Here is a 16,373-nt window from a genome sequence, read left to right on the forward strand (position 1 = left end):
CTGTGTGTGGTGGAGGGTGGGAACCTCTAGCACAAAGTCATTATGAATGTGGACAGGGCAACTCCTTGACCTGAAGGAAGCTTTCTCCTTCAACTCAGCTACCAGGATCCAATTACAAATGGTAAGAGAGCATCTAGTTTTCTATACAAGATTCAACCTTAATTTTTCATCAGATGCTTCTATTTGCTCTTGCTGCTTCAGAGCTCTCTTGGTCCAGTAACTTCAGTGCTAGAAAGAGATGAATCTTCTTTCCCCGCTTGTAGGGATTTATTTAGTCAACTGGAAGACACTTTCCCGCGGACTGACCTAGTTCCACATTTTTGAGCTGTGCAGAATACTGATCCAGTGTGCCAAAAAAACATCTGTTCAAAACACTTCCAAGGTCACCTCCCAAGTGAAAGATGGTGATCTGGAAAACAAAAAACAGATTATCTGCCCCACCCTCCCAAGCCTAAAAACTGATGTTGCACACTCACAGGTTTGGCTCTGAGACACTGAAAGCTTTGTGGGTTTTGTTCTTTGTGGGCAGATGAGCCAGGACAGTTTGCTTTTCACCTAAATTAATTTCAGTCCAAGTTCTTAAGTTCTAAAATCCTGATAAATTATAAAAAAACACCATCTCTCCTTTAGATCACTCTGGTGAAGCCCAGAGTAACTGTTAAAGGTAGCAAACTCTTGTAAATATGGGAAGAAGATACATTTGTGCAATAATACAAATAAAAAGTCAAAGGATGAAGTATTTTTTATATATCAAGTAATGGGCTTCAGAGGGATAAAAATTAGGACTCTAATAGAGAAGCGAACTCATGTATCAATAAGCACTGAGAAAAGTGGTACAAGAAGAAAACAGGAAGAAATGGACACTCTGGAAAATCTTAACAAATCCAACAAAATCAGAAAATGGTTTAGAAGAACCTTTAAAATGAGTTTTATTGTCAGAATTTTACAAGTAGCCTTCAGTGGCATCATACAAGAAGAACTCTGTTGCAAAACTCTAATAAATAGTCTGCCCCAAGTCCCAAAATATTTTTTGAAATAAAATAAAACCAAACTTAAAAATAAAAGAGAATAAAAGCAAGACTTCAGGATGCTCAGAGATGTTAGCAATATTTCCCATTTACAAATAATATCAGGCATTATATAAATCTCCTTCATACAAGTCATTAAAAAACCCAAGACATTCTAAACCTTTACAAAAGCACTCCAGAAATAGTTCCAAAGAGATCCATTTCCATGACAAAACATTAGAGAAGAACTCCATGGGGATTAGCATCACAAATGAAGTTTGAGGTTGAAGTGTAGTGTGTACTTGTGTGCAGCAAGATTAAAGAGCGTGAAAAAGGGATTTGAAGAGAACTTGGAAGTCTGTGACAAGACTGTGCCAGTGATTTTAATCTGTGTATTTGAGAATGTGATAAAGGGGAATGAGAGGAAGCTCTCGAAATTAACCCCCAAATACACTGCACTTTATGGAAGGCAATATTTACTAAGGTAGTAACTATACCCTCAGAAGGGAGTAGAAAAGGTTTCTCAGCACACTGCACAGTTCAATGCCTGTGCAGACTGCAGTGCTTAAAAGCTGTATTTTGACACCTAAAAGGTATTTTCTGTAGAGGTAACACGTTGTGGCAAGTTAGCTGTTCCTTCAAAGAACAAGAAATCAACTTTGCTGGCATGAAGCAGTTTGGGAAATCTCCTGCGAGACAATTTCACTGGGGACTAGGGATTTCAGAGCTCCAATCCTGTCCCGGTGCTTTGAAAAATACACTTCTCTAATTTCCCTTTACATATTCCTCTATCTTCCGTAATAAAGGATCTGTAAGATCTCTCATGCAATAAAACACAACTTGAATAAACTTTTCTCAAATCTGTCGTGATTTGAGAAAACCAGGGAAACAGAATGGGAGGGCAGGTACACAGTGATGGTTTGTGTGGCTTTTCATGGTGACATTTCAGGGGGGGAAAAGAAAGCTTAATCTCTTTACAACTTCAGCTTAAGTCTCCTGCACGTATGCAAGCAACAGACTCCCCTGGAAGGGAAGGGGGCTGTACTTAACTGAGCACTGTTACTGGATCACTTCTGTTTCAGCCTGCCTGATGTGGTATGAACCGCAGCATGCCTAGTTTTGCTGTTTGTAAAGGTACTTGCAGCCATTGTTTCCACAGGAAACAAAGGCCACCAGAAATGCTAATGCAATAGATGTGTGATAATATGCCTCACCCATGGCTCACCTCTCTAGTCTCTCTCTAAGCTGTGATGCTGGTTGTACTGTACCATACACTATGGACGCGCGCTCTCTGCAATGTATGGGAAGGTAGCACTAGTTACCAAGCGCAAATTGCTAAGGAGACACCTAAAACATTGCATTACATCCCCTTGTCTGTGGCATACTTCAGAAAACAATGTTAGAAGAGCAGTAAAGTAAACATTTCTTTCTAATTTTCTAGATGTCATAATATTCGCCAAAGCTGCAAGGAAAAGCAGATTACCTGAAACAGAGAAAGGAGTTAATGGAAACAGAGGCAGATGGAACAGCAAGCCTGATCCTGGCCTCCAAATCATTTTGTACATAACAGATAAAGAGACAATGTGCAAAAAATAGACATTCACATTTTAGCAGTTAAACTTTTATTTTTTTATTTTATTTTACCTTTTAAAATTATTTACTTTGTTTTTTCTACAAAAGGCAGACATTGATTGTTGATCTGCAATTGTTCTGAGTGCGCGCAGAGATGCAAAAAAGGGTTATTGGAGGATGAAGAACAGGGAATTGCTCTGACTATACTTTCACATGTCATAATTAAGGTGGCATTAAAGCTTAAGTCCCAGTAATAATATTCATAACAGATAGTTTCCTTCCTCATACACCGTTCTCAGTTCATATCAATCGTGTTGAAAACCCACTCGGTGAATTTCTTCAGCTTTTCAGTTGCATTCTGAGATTCCTCCTGTAACCTCAAGTTGTCTTCCCGCAAATGTTGCACTTCAGCCTGAAGGCTGGCCTTGTCCTCTTTTTCCTTAGGCATAATGAAAAATAAAGATCTTAGTGGTAATTTTAGGTCATGCCTCCTATCTATCTAGAGCAGTAGGAATCTCCTACGAGAGCATCTGTCTCATTTTTTTTAAGGATTTTATGTGCAGTAACATGCAGGTTTATGTCCAAGGGACATTAGTGATGTTTCTTTCCACAATTTTTGGTTGCATGAACAGGATTTCTCTGTATTAGGTCCCAGTACAGAAGCTGGCTCCCCAGGCTGTTCCATAAAATTGGGCATGACCTGTTCTGTGTGTACAAGTGCTGATGGTTAACTAAGTAAAGGGCAGATAATCTTCCTGCAAATACTTTCCCAGCTTGAGAAGAGACTTCATCTCCCTACAGCAGATCCTTCTTGGACCAAGTAGGCATTAAAACAATACAGGAAGTTTCCACAGCAGAAATTACAGGTTTAGATAACACTGTCAATTTTTCATCAGCAGGATACATTTTTATGGACTAACTTCAAGCCTTTTGCAGTGTCACCTGAATTAGGAGTGGAGGTACTGTGAATCACCCTCCTAATTTAAGCAGAGGAATCAAACGCCTACAAATTCAGACACCCCATCCCAGCCGTGCATAATTAGAAGCCTGAGAAAAGTAGCAAAGAAATGTCTTTTTCTCACACAAGGATGATACTGTCACAGGCTCAGGCATGGCAAAGCAGGATTACACAGTTATTAGCACCACCAAGCACTAAATACGCGTCTTACAAATCCTTCTGTAGATGAAATGCTTACCTTCCTTAAATCTTCCTGCAGCATCTTCAGCAAACCTTCCAGCTGGTCCACTTTAGAGGCGAGAGTTGGAGGAGATTCTTTACTGTTGAAAGGAGGAAACAAGAATAGGTATCAATATGATTTACTATCTTCATATGGGGTAGTTAGAAACTTTGTCTATACCAAGTGGCTTTATGAAGGTATGCATTTGTGTGCACCAAGAGGTCATAAAATTAACATAAAGAGTACATGGAACACATGCAGCACATTAAACAACAGAGCAAATTAAATTCATGATTCCTTGGGGCCATCCCATCACTTGAGTTCTTTTTACTTGAACTCACTGTATATGCCTTGAATTACCATTGCTTTGTTCAGGAACATCTCAGACAAGGAAAAAACCTGCAAAAAGGTTTAAGTAGATTTACAATTCCTTAATTTTTACCTCCTAATTCCATCTTCATGAGAACTTGTGAAGAGTTATTGCATCAAGCCTGGAGATGGTTTCCAAATAAAGACATCCCTACTCTCTTCCTTAGTTTGTAGCTGGGAAAGCCTGCACATCTGGTGTATTCACTTACCCTGTATAAGGCTTTATCTGTGCAGTAAGCTGGTCCTCAGCCTGATCACTGCTGGAAGCAGCGCTCACAGGTCTGTGATTTTCATCAGCAGCAGCAAAGAATGAAGCTCGCTGAACTGAGAAGGCAAACATACAGAGAAAAACAATGGCAGCAGTAATGATTATTTGTTCATGCAGAGCACAACAGCTACGCTGCAGCATCTCAGCAATTTCAGTCTGTTTCAAGCAAGGTAAAGTGATGATCTGACATACCAATGTCCACTTGACAGAAGCAAACTAGCAGTGCGAGAGTTTGCACCAGGGTTTCCACTGTACTGGATTCAGGAAGAACTGGCTCTGGCACAAGCAGCACTGTGCAGGTCTTCCTGGGTACAGCTCTATGATACCACCCAATAACTTAGCAGATATATTTAGCTTCCTTCACTCTATAAAGAATGCTTTTATCTTGAAGAAAGAGAAGTGCACTGTGTGCAATTTGACCAATGTCATTTTTCAGAACCTGAAATTTTTTCCTTATGCTTTGTCAAATGTTTTCACATAGAAATATGAAACTTCTTCTCTGCCTTGTTCTGTAACTGTTCAAATGTTCTTACACATCTCTAAATCACTGTCATGTGTTATGTGACAAACAGCAACATGAAGACTTTAAGCTTAATAAATTAACCTCAGCAGCTGTTGGGCTCTCACTGGAAACAAGAGTATTGTCTTTTTCTGTTTGCCAAATTTTTATAGTACAGCTTGGGGTAGCTCAGTGATCCAGGCCGTTTTTCTTTCAGCTAGTACAGATATCACAATTTGTAACTTCAGAGGCTTGTGCTGAGGACATGAATCAGTGGTGTAGAGGAGGTGTTCAGAATCACAAATTAGGATTTAGGTTCCTTGGTATGTGTCAATCCCTACTGGCACCTGTCAGAGACTAGAGACTGGGATTATACTGAGACCAGACAACCAAAGACCAATGGAATTATATTGAGATCCTTCTCCAAGTCAAATTTGAATGTATTTTTATAGCAGTGAGATGAAGCTGCCAGCTAACACATTACTCCAGCTTTTCTTCATCTGAGCTGTCAGTTTGTTATCTTGACCACAGTGACTGTGTTCACACTTCTAAAGAGAAAAACAAGTGAAGTCTGGGGCCTACCAAGTGAGGGATTCAGGTTAATGAGGACAGTCAAATAAATCTCACCAAAAACCAGGGGATCCTTTAAAGAGAAACTGCCAACCACAGAGAAATGTGTTAAAACCTGAGTTTCACCCATATGTGGTGATGAAAAAACCATCACTACAAATTCATTTCCTCTTGAGGACCATGTCTTACTTTGAATACCATTCCAAGACTGCGCAGCAGAAATATGAGTCAAGCTGCTCCTACAACTCCTGTGGCAGCAGAGCAGAGGACACGAGTACATCCTGAACACCCATAGAGACATGCACTGTCCTAGTGATATATAAGGCTACTACCAGAGAACAGCCAAGAAACCAAATTACTTCACAGCCTTCTCCAACCATGCTGAGTAAGGTCTAAAAGATTCAAGATCAGTTAAAAAACATTTCCATGAAGGTGGGATAGCATTTATACAGACATTAAGAATGGGCACTTCGGCTTCATACACCTTGGAATCTAGTAATTCTCTTTTGTCTAAACTGCATTTCATTTCAGGTTCAAATGTATCTAGACAGTTCACAGGTCTCCAGCTTACCAAGTGTCATGGAGACAGAAAATGCCAGGATGAAACAACACCTACATGCAAACCTACATCTTTGGGGTATGCAGAAGCAATTAAAAAGTATTTACCAACAAGGCGTATTTCCCAAATTATCCTGGTAGCAAACTTCAGCTGCACTACATGTACTTCTCGCTACTGCAGTAAGCAAGCAATCATTAGAGTGCTTTTCCCCTACCATATGACACTATTTTTGTACTTTAGTGCTGAATGCCTTTCCCACACCAGTTGTCTTTAACTGCTTTACATTAAATATAAAGTGGCCAGTTTCACAAAGATTTGGCCAAACCATAGTACCGAGGAATTCCAGAATGAAGAAATGGTATCTGAATATTACATACAAAGTTTCAGGCTCTTAATACTTGAGTTAGTATTTTAAATGAACCTAAGCGTCAAACTAAGTAGAAAATTAAGAACAACAAAACTAAAAGTCAGGATTAAAATAAACCCAAACAACCACAAAACCCACAGTCCTTAATGAAGTGTGCAAAGACCAGCTTCCTAAGTATTATATTCTGAAAACTTACCTTCAAAAGCTTTGGCAGCATCTACCAAGTTTGACCAGTCCAGATCAGAGGCAGAATCAGGCAATGGCATAAGACCAGGGTCTGGCATGGGCTGCCGTCTTTGCTCCTGGATATCTGTGAGGGAGCTGTCTGAGGCAGAAAACTCTCCTGGAGCGATGCAGAATAGATTATAAACTCCATCAAAACACCTGAAAATTCTTTTCTTAATACTATTGCATACCCTATTCTTAACTTTTCTGGCATAGCACTTTTGAATCCCAAATTCAGAAGAATGTTTGACCAACTGCAGTTAACCAGATACAGCCCTTTACAAAGAAGTTTTCTAAAGGCAGCACATTCAGCTCCTTTCTAACTTGCCTTAACTTTTGCAGCTGAGTGCTTCAAAAGCCAATCTGTGATTCCCTAGCACTGGCCCTAGGGGCAGTACTCTTCCACCCAACAATTCCTGCCTCTGCACAAGCTGAAGATACTTTAGAGGGCTCTGCCGCTTGCTGGGGCTTCTACAATCCCTGGCATCTATTTGCTTCTGAAAACAAAACAAAACCAAACCCAAAAACCAACCAAAAAAAAAAAATAAAACCCCAACACAAAACCGTGGGTTATTTTTCCTTCCTCTTTACAGTCTTGTAAACCAATGGGAGCTGACTTAAGCCAACCAAGATGAATCAGAAGAAGAAAACCCTTAAAATTACTTCCAGAGCATTGCACATCTCTGAGGAGCTTAGTGAAACCTTCAGATCTTTACTAAAAAATAGCCACACCCATCCGAAAGGTGTTACATGGCTCACTATGGAAAAAAAAACCCACATCAGCAAGCTTGAAAGAAGGATTCAAAATCCCTGCAATTTTTGTGCAAATTCAAACAACAAAAGTGAAACACTTAGATTTTCACCACTAATTAGGGCAACACCAAACTGTCAACCAAGAATTATCTACTTTATTTCAGTTTATTGGCTGGACAATCAAGATATGTGCATGCAATGCCTGGTCACGTGTGCAAGCTCAGAAGCAGCAACAACTTCCTTTCTCATATCCTCTGTCAGGATGTAAAGAAGTTTGGAAAACCTTGTAGGAAGTATTAGAAGAGAGAGATGCAGGGGTGAGAAGATGGACTGGGCACTTGGGAGGAAGCTGAGAAGAATATAGTGAAGAGTCTGCTTGGATCATGCAGCACAGAAAGACAGTGTGACAGGCAGGATACAATCCCAAAATGTCATGAGTTGTGTTGTTTAGTTCCCCTCCACCCCTCACCCCTTCTTTTTTTTTGGATAGTCTAATAACCATATAACTTCAGTAACTAAAATAATTTTGTAAGAACTTCAGCTAAATCATATTGCTGCCTGGGGAACAGTGACCAGAAAAGCTACACAGCATTCACTTATTTGCTTAGAAATCTTGGGTTGGTTTTTTTTTCTGTGTGTATTTACTTTTTGTAAATGCAATTTTGGCTCAACATTAACACTGAGGATTCTTGTCTTAGCTCTCAAAAGAGTTATTTTGGAGGCTGTTAACATGAAGAGATTTCCAATTAGTGAAAAGATACATGCAATTAGATGAAAACTATTTGAAAAGCTACCTGTTTTAAAAATATGAGATGGATTGTTAAGGCAGATGAGTAAATACAAGCATTTTTAGCTCATTGTTTTTCCTCTTTAAAAAAATTGATGTGCTCTGGAATCTTTGAATTTAAAGAATTTTGAATAACTGGAACCAACAAATACTTGTGGTACTAAATATCTAGCTTGCTTAATCCTTTTCTCAGAGATGTGTGTGTGGGAAGACAATTTGTGCCAATCAAATAGCTGGTCCTTTTATCTTGCAGCTCCTACATTTTATAGAAAATGGAAAATCTTGTTTTGTTGACAGAGGTAGAAAGGTTATGTGCTAGGAGGAGTTATCAGTTTAGTGTGGAAAAGAACATGACAGCAAAAGAAGGTTTTGTAGTTTTCTTTTTGGAAAATACAGCATTTAAACAGAAAGAGACAAAGTACTGCTTTCCACTTGTACTCAGGTGGCATCATTGATCATCTGACCCCAAGCCCTCAGAAGCCAGGTCCTCCATCCAGTTACAAGCATAACCAAGTCTGCGAAGTTATTTTAGTGCATATAAAAAACAGAAATGAAAAGAGCTCAGTTTCCTAACTCTTATGCAAGAAACATGTTAAACAGACACAACAGCTCATGAAAATGTCAGGTTCAACACTGAAAACTGATGCCTGGTGATCACAGTCAGATGAAAAGAATTTAAAATAGATTTTTTCATCAGCCTTCACTGTCAAATGTATCCTGTGTAGCTAAATACAGACTGTACTTAGGGCCCACTATAGTGAGCTGAATCTATTGATAGCCTTGCATTTTCCTCTTGAAACACACTAAAATATGAATAAATCAGAGCAGATATGTACTTCTCAGAAAACACTGAAGAATCCTGAGACTCTGAACCCTGAGATCTACCTCTATTTCTGGAGAACACAGTCAGTTATGAAGTACAGTGGGAACCTGTGAAAACTCCGTTTCTTACTGAGACATTCACGTGCAGCAACACACAACCCATCAAATAATCATAATGAGACCTTCCAGTAAACTAATGGGGGAAAGCTGAGTCTTCTTGACAGCACTTTACAAATGACATTTTCTGGTTAACTGTGTGACTAAAATAAGTAATTCAAGTGCTGTAAAATAAATAGGGTGAGGAAATTTATTTAAAACCAGTTGAACAGTTGGCACAATAAAAGCTGTATCTGGTGTAAATGTATATCCAAGTGTCCACTAGTATTTATCCACTTTTGTATCATTTTCCTAATCATATTTTGTTCCCATAGTCCCTCATTAAGGAACTGATGCCTGAAGTTCCATCTGGTGGATAAGCAGACATACATTATTTGTCCATTGGTCCAACTGATCTAGGTGACTCTTAGAAGAAATGAAAGGAACTTGCAGCCAGTGAGGCAAATTTCTATGCTCCCTCCAAAATGCAAATGCATGACCAGTCATGCCAACTTACACCCACTGAAGTGAGGAAAAAAAAATTAAATTCCTGTCCTTTTTATATTTTCAGAGATGTGACTGGACTCTCCCTGTCTGAGCAAGATCAAGATGGAACTGCCAACTGCTGTAACAAACATTTTCCTCCAAGATGATTCACAAAGGTTTCCTCTGAAAGCTGAAAAATGGGAAATCCACTTACCATGTAGTGATTTCATTCCCAAAGTGTAGGATGGTCTCCGTAACGGCAGCGACTTTGGGAGAGAAGGGTAGGTGCTGGTGAACAGAACATCATTTGGCATGGCTTGGTCCAAGAGCGAGGCCCGCGAGGTGAAGAAGTGGTCCCTTTGACCACTGTAAATACTCTCATCTGACAAAGTCCTTTGCAAGGCACGCCTTGTGGTAGGAGTGCTGGGAAAGGGAGACTGACAGGACAGAGTGTGTGACTATACATTCATAAACACAAATAAAAAGAAATGAGAAAAAAATAATCAATAAAGAAACTTTTGAAATAATTTTTAAAAACTTTTTTTAAGTAAGAAACAAAGTGTTAACATAGCATTTTTTCAGAGTGGACAGGAAAAAGAATTGAAGGAATTGGGTTTTAAGGAGGTTATACCTAGGTAACATATATAGATTATTTTTAGCCTGTCTCACATTTCAACTTTCAAACACCCACCCTTCAAACTTCTCCTGGAGTGGAAATCTCAGGCAGCCCTTGTTGACTACAGAGCTGATGTGTAGCAGACAAACGGATACAAAAGAGCCTGAATGCTGCACAAACCAGAATTCTCCCATTGCCTGGGGTTGGCTGCCTTCCTGCAGGCACAGCACCAGCAAATGACAACTAATTAGAAATCTCTTGTTACTGATCAACTAACACACTGCTGTGGGTCTTCAGAAGTATTTGAATCAAAAGCAGTCCCATGAATAAGAGAGCTTGTGTCTTATCCCCACCGTCATCCCAGCTTCCTCCATGCTCCACACAAGAGAAAGCAATGCTGGGGTAGCCAGGAGTTTTGCACTCTCAGGCCAGTGCCAGAGAGTTGCTATCATGACCATTCCCACCAGCAGAGACTTTGATTTCCATGAAACCTGTAGCAACATAGCTATCTCTAAGGCTTAATGTTTCTTTACAGTTTGGTTGAAATTTGGTCCAAAGGCTTTAATGGAGAAATTTTTACAAAGCCTCAATTGCTCTGTAAGAGAGTTTAAACAAAAAAAACAAAAAAAAAACAAAAAAAAAGGAGAAAATGGGTTTTACAAAAAGAGCAGTTAAAACCAGTTGCTAATTTGCACATAAAAATAGTCCTCTCTTCTTGGAGAGAGGGGAAAAAAATATGTTTAAACAGACAATATTCTATTCCTATGACCAAAATCCCAAACTACAAGGTGGGAGAACAGCATGGAATAGGGACTGTTGGTGTTGTACACAGGAAGACAATCTTCCAATCCCCTCACCTCTTACAAATTTCAACATAAGAACATTGCTGGACATGTTTGTTTTATGATTAAGAATCAGAATTATTAACATTACTTCCAAAACCTTGCTATCATCAGAAGATAAGGAAATAAAGAAGCCAACTTTCTATTTCTCATGCCAATTTTCTATTATCAAATCCTCCCCTCGGTGTTGCCTCCTTCAGGACTTGTCCATCACAATACAAACCTGCACATACCACTAACACTACAGAAATGACAGCTTCTGGCACACAGTTGTTACTATGGCATATGGAGACTGAACTGCCTTTTTTTTTACTCCTGCTAATGAAAAGTTCTGGTACCAGAGCATGGAAAAGAGACAATGTTACTTGTCTGAGAATATACAATGCCCAAATAGTAGGGACGGAGATAAGGAAGGCTGGGGAGATAAAACAAAGATGACAAGACACACAAAATCATAGCCTAGAACAAATTCTACTGGCAAATAAAGCCTTGGTCAGCCAACAGACAGAACAGAGAATGATTTTTGGTGCAGTGAACTAATGCAGGACATTATCATTCTTTCTTTTCTTTTAAAGTGTCCAAAATTTTTATGCTCTAAGACTTTTTCTGTAATATGAAATCTAAGTCATACAGTGTGCAAAATTAAGTTACTTTAAAAATGCAATTTTACTTTTAACATGCAATTTATTGCTGTGACAGAATGTTTTTAACTTGCTAAAATTGCTTTTAAATTTATCAAAAGTAGAACCAGGAAATAAAGATCAGGGTAAGAACTGATTCACTAACCCCACAGCAGAAAAGCAGCAAACTTGGGAAGATAACTTGGAATGAGACTGATTCTCTTGCTCAGAACAACCAACAGGAGGTGTTCGCATCACCCATGTCCCATTTCCCCTCACAACTACCACAAACCTAAGAAAAAGCTGATTTGACAATGACAAGGTTGTTTTTTTTTATCTCTGGCCTCAAAAGCAACATCTTAAATAATCTGTGTATGGAACCCACACTAACAAGCTTTAATAAGCCACTTCAGGTTTTTACTAGCAAAAAAGAGAAGCTACAGCTCTCCCTTCTGCATGGTTGCTGTGGAAACAATTTGGGCTCTGGATGACAAGCACTGGCTGTACATGAAGACTAGAAATCAAGACATTCTCTTCCAAATTATGGATTCTAAAAATTAATACATGCACTTACATTTTATTCAACGTAATTTGAAACACATGAGGAAATGATTCTATCTACTCTGCAAAAATACAGCCTTAAGTTTAGGGATCATTTTGGATAACAGGATTAGTGAGGTATAAAAGTGTGCTTTTTGCAAGGAGTTTCAATACTGCCAGTAAGTCACTGTCTAGTGATGCAATCAGGGAAGAACAGTTAAAATATGAAATACAACACTACGGGATTTTCCATAACGCAGCAGTACTAAATGTTCTCTGCAATTTGGCATATTAGCCTCTTTAAATCTCAACACAAATATATAATAATATGTAATATTATTATATATGTAATAAATATGTAACAAATACGCAATAATATTGCAGAGACTGTAACAATGAAACTCTTCACCAAATTAGTTCTCCAGTAATCAGTTACAAAGAGATTATTTTCTGTCCACAATGAGAATTCAGGGAATGTCTCACATTTTATTTTCCTGTTATGGGTGAGAATAGAAAAGATCCTATCTCTCCTTTTGACATACCTTAAAATTCTTCTGGGATTCAGGTGTTGGGCTATCAAGATCTATCAATTTCTTCAGCTCTTCTTCGACAGTGGACTTGGACGCTCGTTTCGGGGATGCCCGCAGGTCTCTTGCGGACGCCCGCAGCCGAGGGTGGGCCATTTCATTGCCATCACTCTGGTGACGTCTTAAATGAAATGGAACAGACACATTCAGGTCTCAAAGCCCTGGGGCAGGAGGCATGAATGAAACAAGAATTATAGCACCCTCAAGTTTTTAAAAGAAAGAAACTAAGTAGAGGGCACAGAGGATGGAAGAAGTTTCACTGGTACGGCAGAGACTCACCTTAGTGGAGGTCTGTGGAAGCACTAAGCTTATTTAAAAACATCAACTAGTAATACAATAAAATAATTCAAAGGTTAATGTAATACATTTTCCCAATAAGGGACTGAATTCATTAAAATAGCATGCATTCTGTATAAAGCTAAAAAAAATGTGTCTTCAGTAAGCCCAAAAGCAGCAAATCACCAAATTTCTTTAATATTTCAATTGGCTTTTTATAATGTAGTTATCACAAAGTTTCACCACTTCCTTTTGACAGCCAGTTATTGGTATCATCTAGGGATACTGTGCCTGACTCAGTAACAGTCAAGAAGGTTTGAATAAATTACTTTGAAATGGGCTTTCTGAACTACTTGCTTTTTGAATCATACTTAACAGCATTTTCACTAGTAAGTTGTTTCTCAATTTCTCTTCCAAAATAGTTGCTTGCATATTGTAATGCTGAGATATGGCTTGCCTTAAGCTTTAAGCCAGTTAGACTGGATACCGGCAGCAATTTTAACAAGGCAAAGTGGAATGCCAGAGTTAATGCACAACATGCACAGTACTACTACATGGATGAGAGGTTTAAGTAAAACTCAGGCTCTACAATAAGAGGATTTCTAATATTTTCTCAAGTAGCGTTCTGAGTCACCTTTAAGTAGTCCCAAGAAAAGATAAGCTTTAATAGGACTGAAATCCACAGAGCTTTCTAGAAATGATAAAACCCCCAACTTTTACAAGTTAACAGGGAATGAGATTAGCCAACTATCAAATATTTAAACCGTACTCCAAGAAGACTAGGTTACAGATTAAGTTCTACAGAAGATGAAGCATTGTATTAAATAGTCTTGTGCTCTTCTCTACAGAGAACTGTCACAGGTCAAAATGCTTCTTTCACAATTAAAGCAAATGATCAAACAAGAGAACAAAAAAACAGTCTTACTTTCTTGAATCCATAAACCCCACTGAGTTTATTGTCCCTTCTGGCTTTTTCCATCCAATCAGATACTTGCTAGTAGCACCCTGGCGAGGGTAGAAAGTCCTAGGACCAGACGAGGAGGAAGAGGAGGAGGAGAAGGAAGGTGCGAGTTGGGGAGAAGTAGCAGAATGAAGCTCTTCTTTAGGGGAGCTTCTGGCACTGGTGAAAACAACAGGGCTGGCAGAGTGTCGTGAGCTCATGGTGCTAGGAGAAGAACATAAAGACAAAAATTGCCTCAAATGTGTATATATGGGCCTTGTTGAACTGATTTTAGATCAGAAATCTGTGCACAAGATGTTATTCTTATCAAGAGCAGATAGAGTAGCAAAAGCACATGGCTCTTCTTAAGGGCCTTCCACCAATGTTTCATTAAAAACACCTCACGTAGAAATGGAAAAATTTTGCAAGCTGCCTCAAAGGATACAATACAGCCACCCTTCACAAAAAGGGATATCTAGGGGTTCATTGTCATTAGGCAGTTTAAAAGGAATACAGGAGATTTTAGTTGAATTAGCAAAAAGAACTGAAGTGCAAATTCTTGCTGGAATTCCTGGCTTTAAAAGAAAACATACTTTGAAGGAATTTAAGCAATAAGAAACATCTCTTTAGTTAACAAACTAAAGAAGAAACCAATACAGCTCTCAAAGCAGGGGTTCCTGAATTTCACCTGGAAAGCATTTATTTAGCATTTGCAAGAAGAAAAAAACCCAGTTAAATTCAGAAGTTAGAGCAGATCTCTAACATGTATCACCATTTGTCAAGACAGAAAATGGAGCTGGGAAGACCAACTGCACATTTTTGGGAGAAGGAGAGGGGCTTTAAATGGAAGATACTCTTTTGTTATGCTGATACTCAAATCTGATGGAACTTCCTTCCTATCAGGAGTGCTTGGCCTTAGACAACATATATTATAACAACCTTAAAAGGTCAGTCATTTATAACAGGAAATTGTTGTGTACAGCTTTAATACTGAAATAGCATTATATATCTGGATAAATATATATAATATTTTATATATATATATTTCTACCAGCTCTCTACACAACTTATCCACGTTTTCATCCCTGTATCCAACACTGCAGTGAAGGAACTTGAGACAGATGGCCCCATGGTAGAGAACAGTTGCTGACTGAGAAATAAAAATTAGCTGGAAGGCTAAATAAAATCACTGAATAATCTCTTCTTCCTTAGCATAGCAGAAAATTCTTCACCAATCTTTTCATAACTTAATAAAAATTGCATTTTCACATCTATCCCTCTTACTGAAACAGAAAAAAAATTAAGGTTAAATTTATGTTGCCACCTGGGAAAATAATACCACCTACATTTAGTCTCAAGCAGCCAGTTATCTAATCTATGCCACTTGTCTGGCTCCTGCTGTAATAGTCAATGAAGAAATATCCTAAGGAGGTGGTTCTGCTTGCCTTAAATTAGGTATCTCAGATATGCAGGGAGAATTAATGTTTTGGAGTTTCTTTCCTCTCTCCATTGACAACAGATGGAGTCAAAAGAATCACCCTGAAATATGTTTCATTTTCATGTGGCTCAAGTTAAGCACCACAACTGTCAGCAGTGAAGTTCTGTGGGCTTGATGAAGAGCCTGGGTGGACTGCAGCCTTCTGCTGCCTGCTGCAGCCCAGGGCCATCACACATCAGGGGCAAGAGGCACCTCTCCACTTGCATACAGAGCAAATTACAGTAATACAGATTTTCTTTTAAAGCATTGTATTTCTTCTTGCCCTCCACCTCTACATTTGAAAGGCCTATACAAAAGACAGCAGACTGAGGAAATACAGGAAGATATTTTCCTGTCCAACAACCTCATATATTTAGTGCTGCACAGCACAACCTTCATATTTGTAAGAGATACACGTAAGCATAGTTTACAGCAAGAAAGCAGAGAAAATTAAGAGCTAGGGGAATAGGCAGCAAATTTTTCTTCATTTCCCCTTTGTCTCTTCCAATACTGAAAAAAATCTCATATACATGCTGAGTAAAGCACCCCATTTGTAAGGTATCACTAGCATAACAGCATAGACTGCCAATTTTACTCCCTCCTAAATATACTCAAGAAGTATCAAAGTTTTTCTGCTTCAGTATAGGGAAAAAGCAGAAAGGAATCTGTCCACTTCTCAGAATTCTTCAACCTATCAGGTATTTCTCAAGGAACTGCTAGTTGTGACAAAATGTTTGTTAATAAAAACCAGTAAAAATAAATATCCAGCTCCTGGATAGGCTAATGGTGTTAATCCTTAATGTAACTGGGGAAAGAAGGTAACAACTGATATTAATTATGCTTGACATAAAATTTATATAATATGCATGTATAATATTTATTATATAACATGCTATAAATACACTTTGTGCATTTTA

General features: G+C 38.6%; 1 protein-coding gene across 3 annotated transcripts in view; it reads right to left on the bottom strand.

Annotated features, from left to right (window-relative positions):
* Window positions 1-904: 904 nt before the first annotated feature.
* The window catches only part of SIPA1L1 (signal induced proliferation associated 1 like 1), a 134,545-nt gene continuing 119,076 nt past the window's right edge, over window positions 905-16,373 (bottom strand). For 2 of the 3 annotated variants that reach the window (XM_015630768.1, XM_015630771.2), the window contains 7 exons: window positions 13,965-14,204; window positions 12,719-12,884; window positions 9,773-10,016; window positions 6,586-6,732; window positions 4,336-4,450; window positions 3,776-3,857; window positions 905-3,018 (listed from right to left, as the gene is read on the bottom strand). In XM_015630768.1, the coding sequence (XP_015486254.1) occupies window positions 2,875-3,018; window positions 3,776-3,857; window positions 4,336-4,450; window positions 6,586-6,732; window positions 9,773-10,016; window positions 12,719-12,884; window positions 13,965-14,204 (1,138 nt within the window). In that variant the 3' untranslated portion in view covers window positions 905-2,874. The remainder of the gene's footprint in view (window positions 3,019-3,775; window positions 3,858-4,335; window positions 4,451-6,585; window positions 6,733-9,772; window positions 10,017-12,718; window positions 12,885-13,964; window positions 14,205-16,373) is intronic. The other variant, XM_015630772.1, reaches the window with a different exon arrangement.

This window comes from Parus major, chromosome 5 (genome assembly GCF_001522545.3).
Source record: "Parus major isolate Abel chromosome 5, Parus_major1.1, whole genome shotgun sequence".
Taxonomy (NCBI): domain Eukaryota; kingdom Metazoa; phylum Chordata; class Aves; order Passeriformes; family Paridae; genus Parus; species Parus major.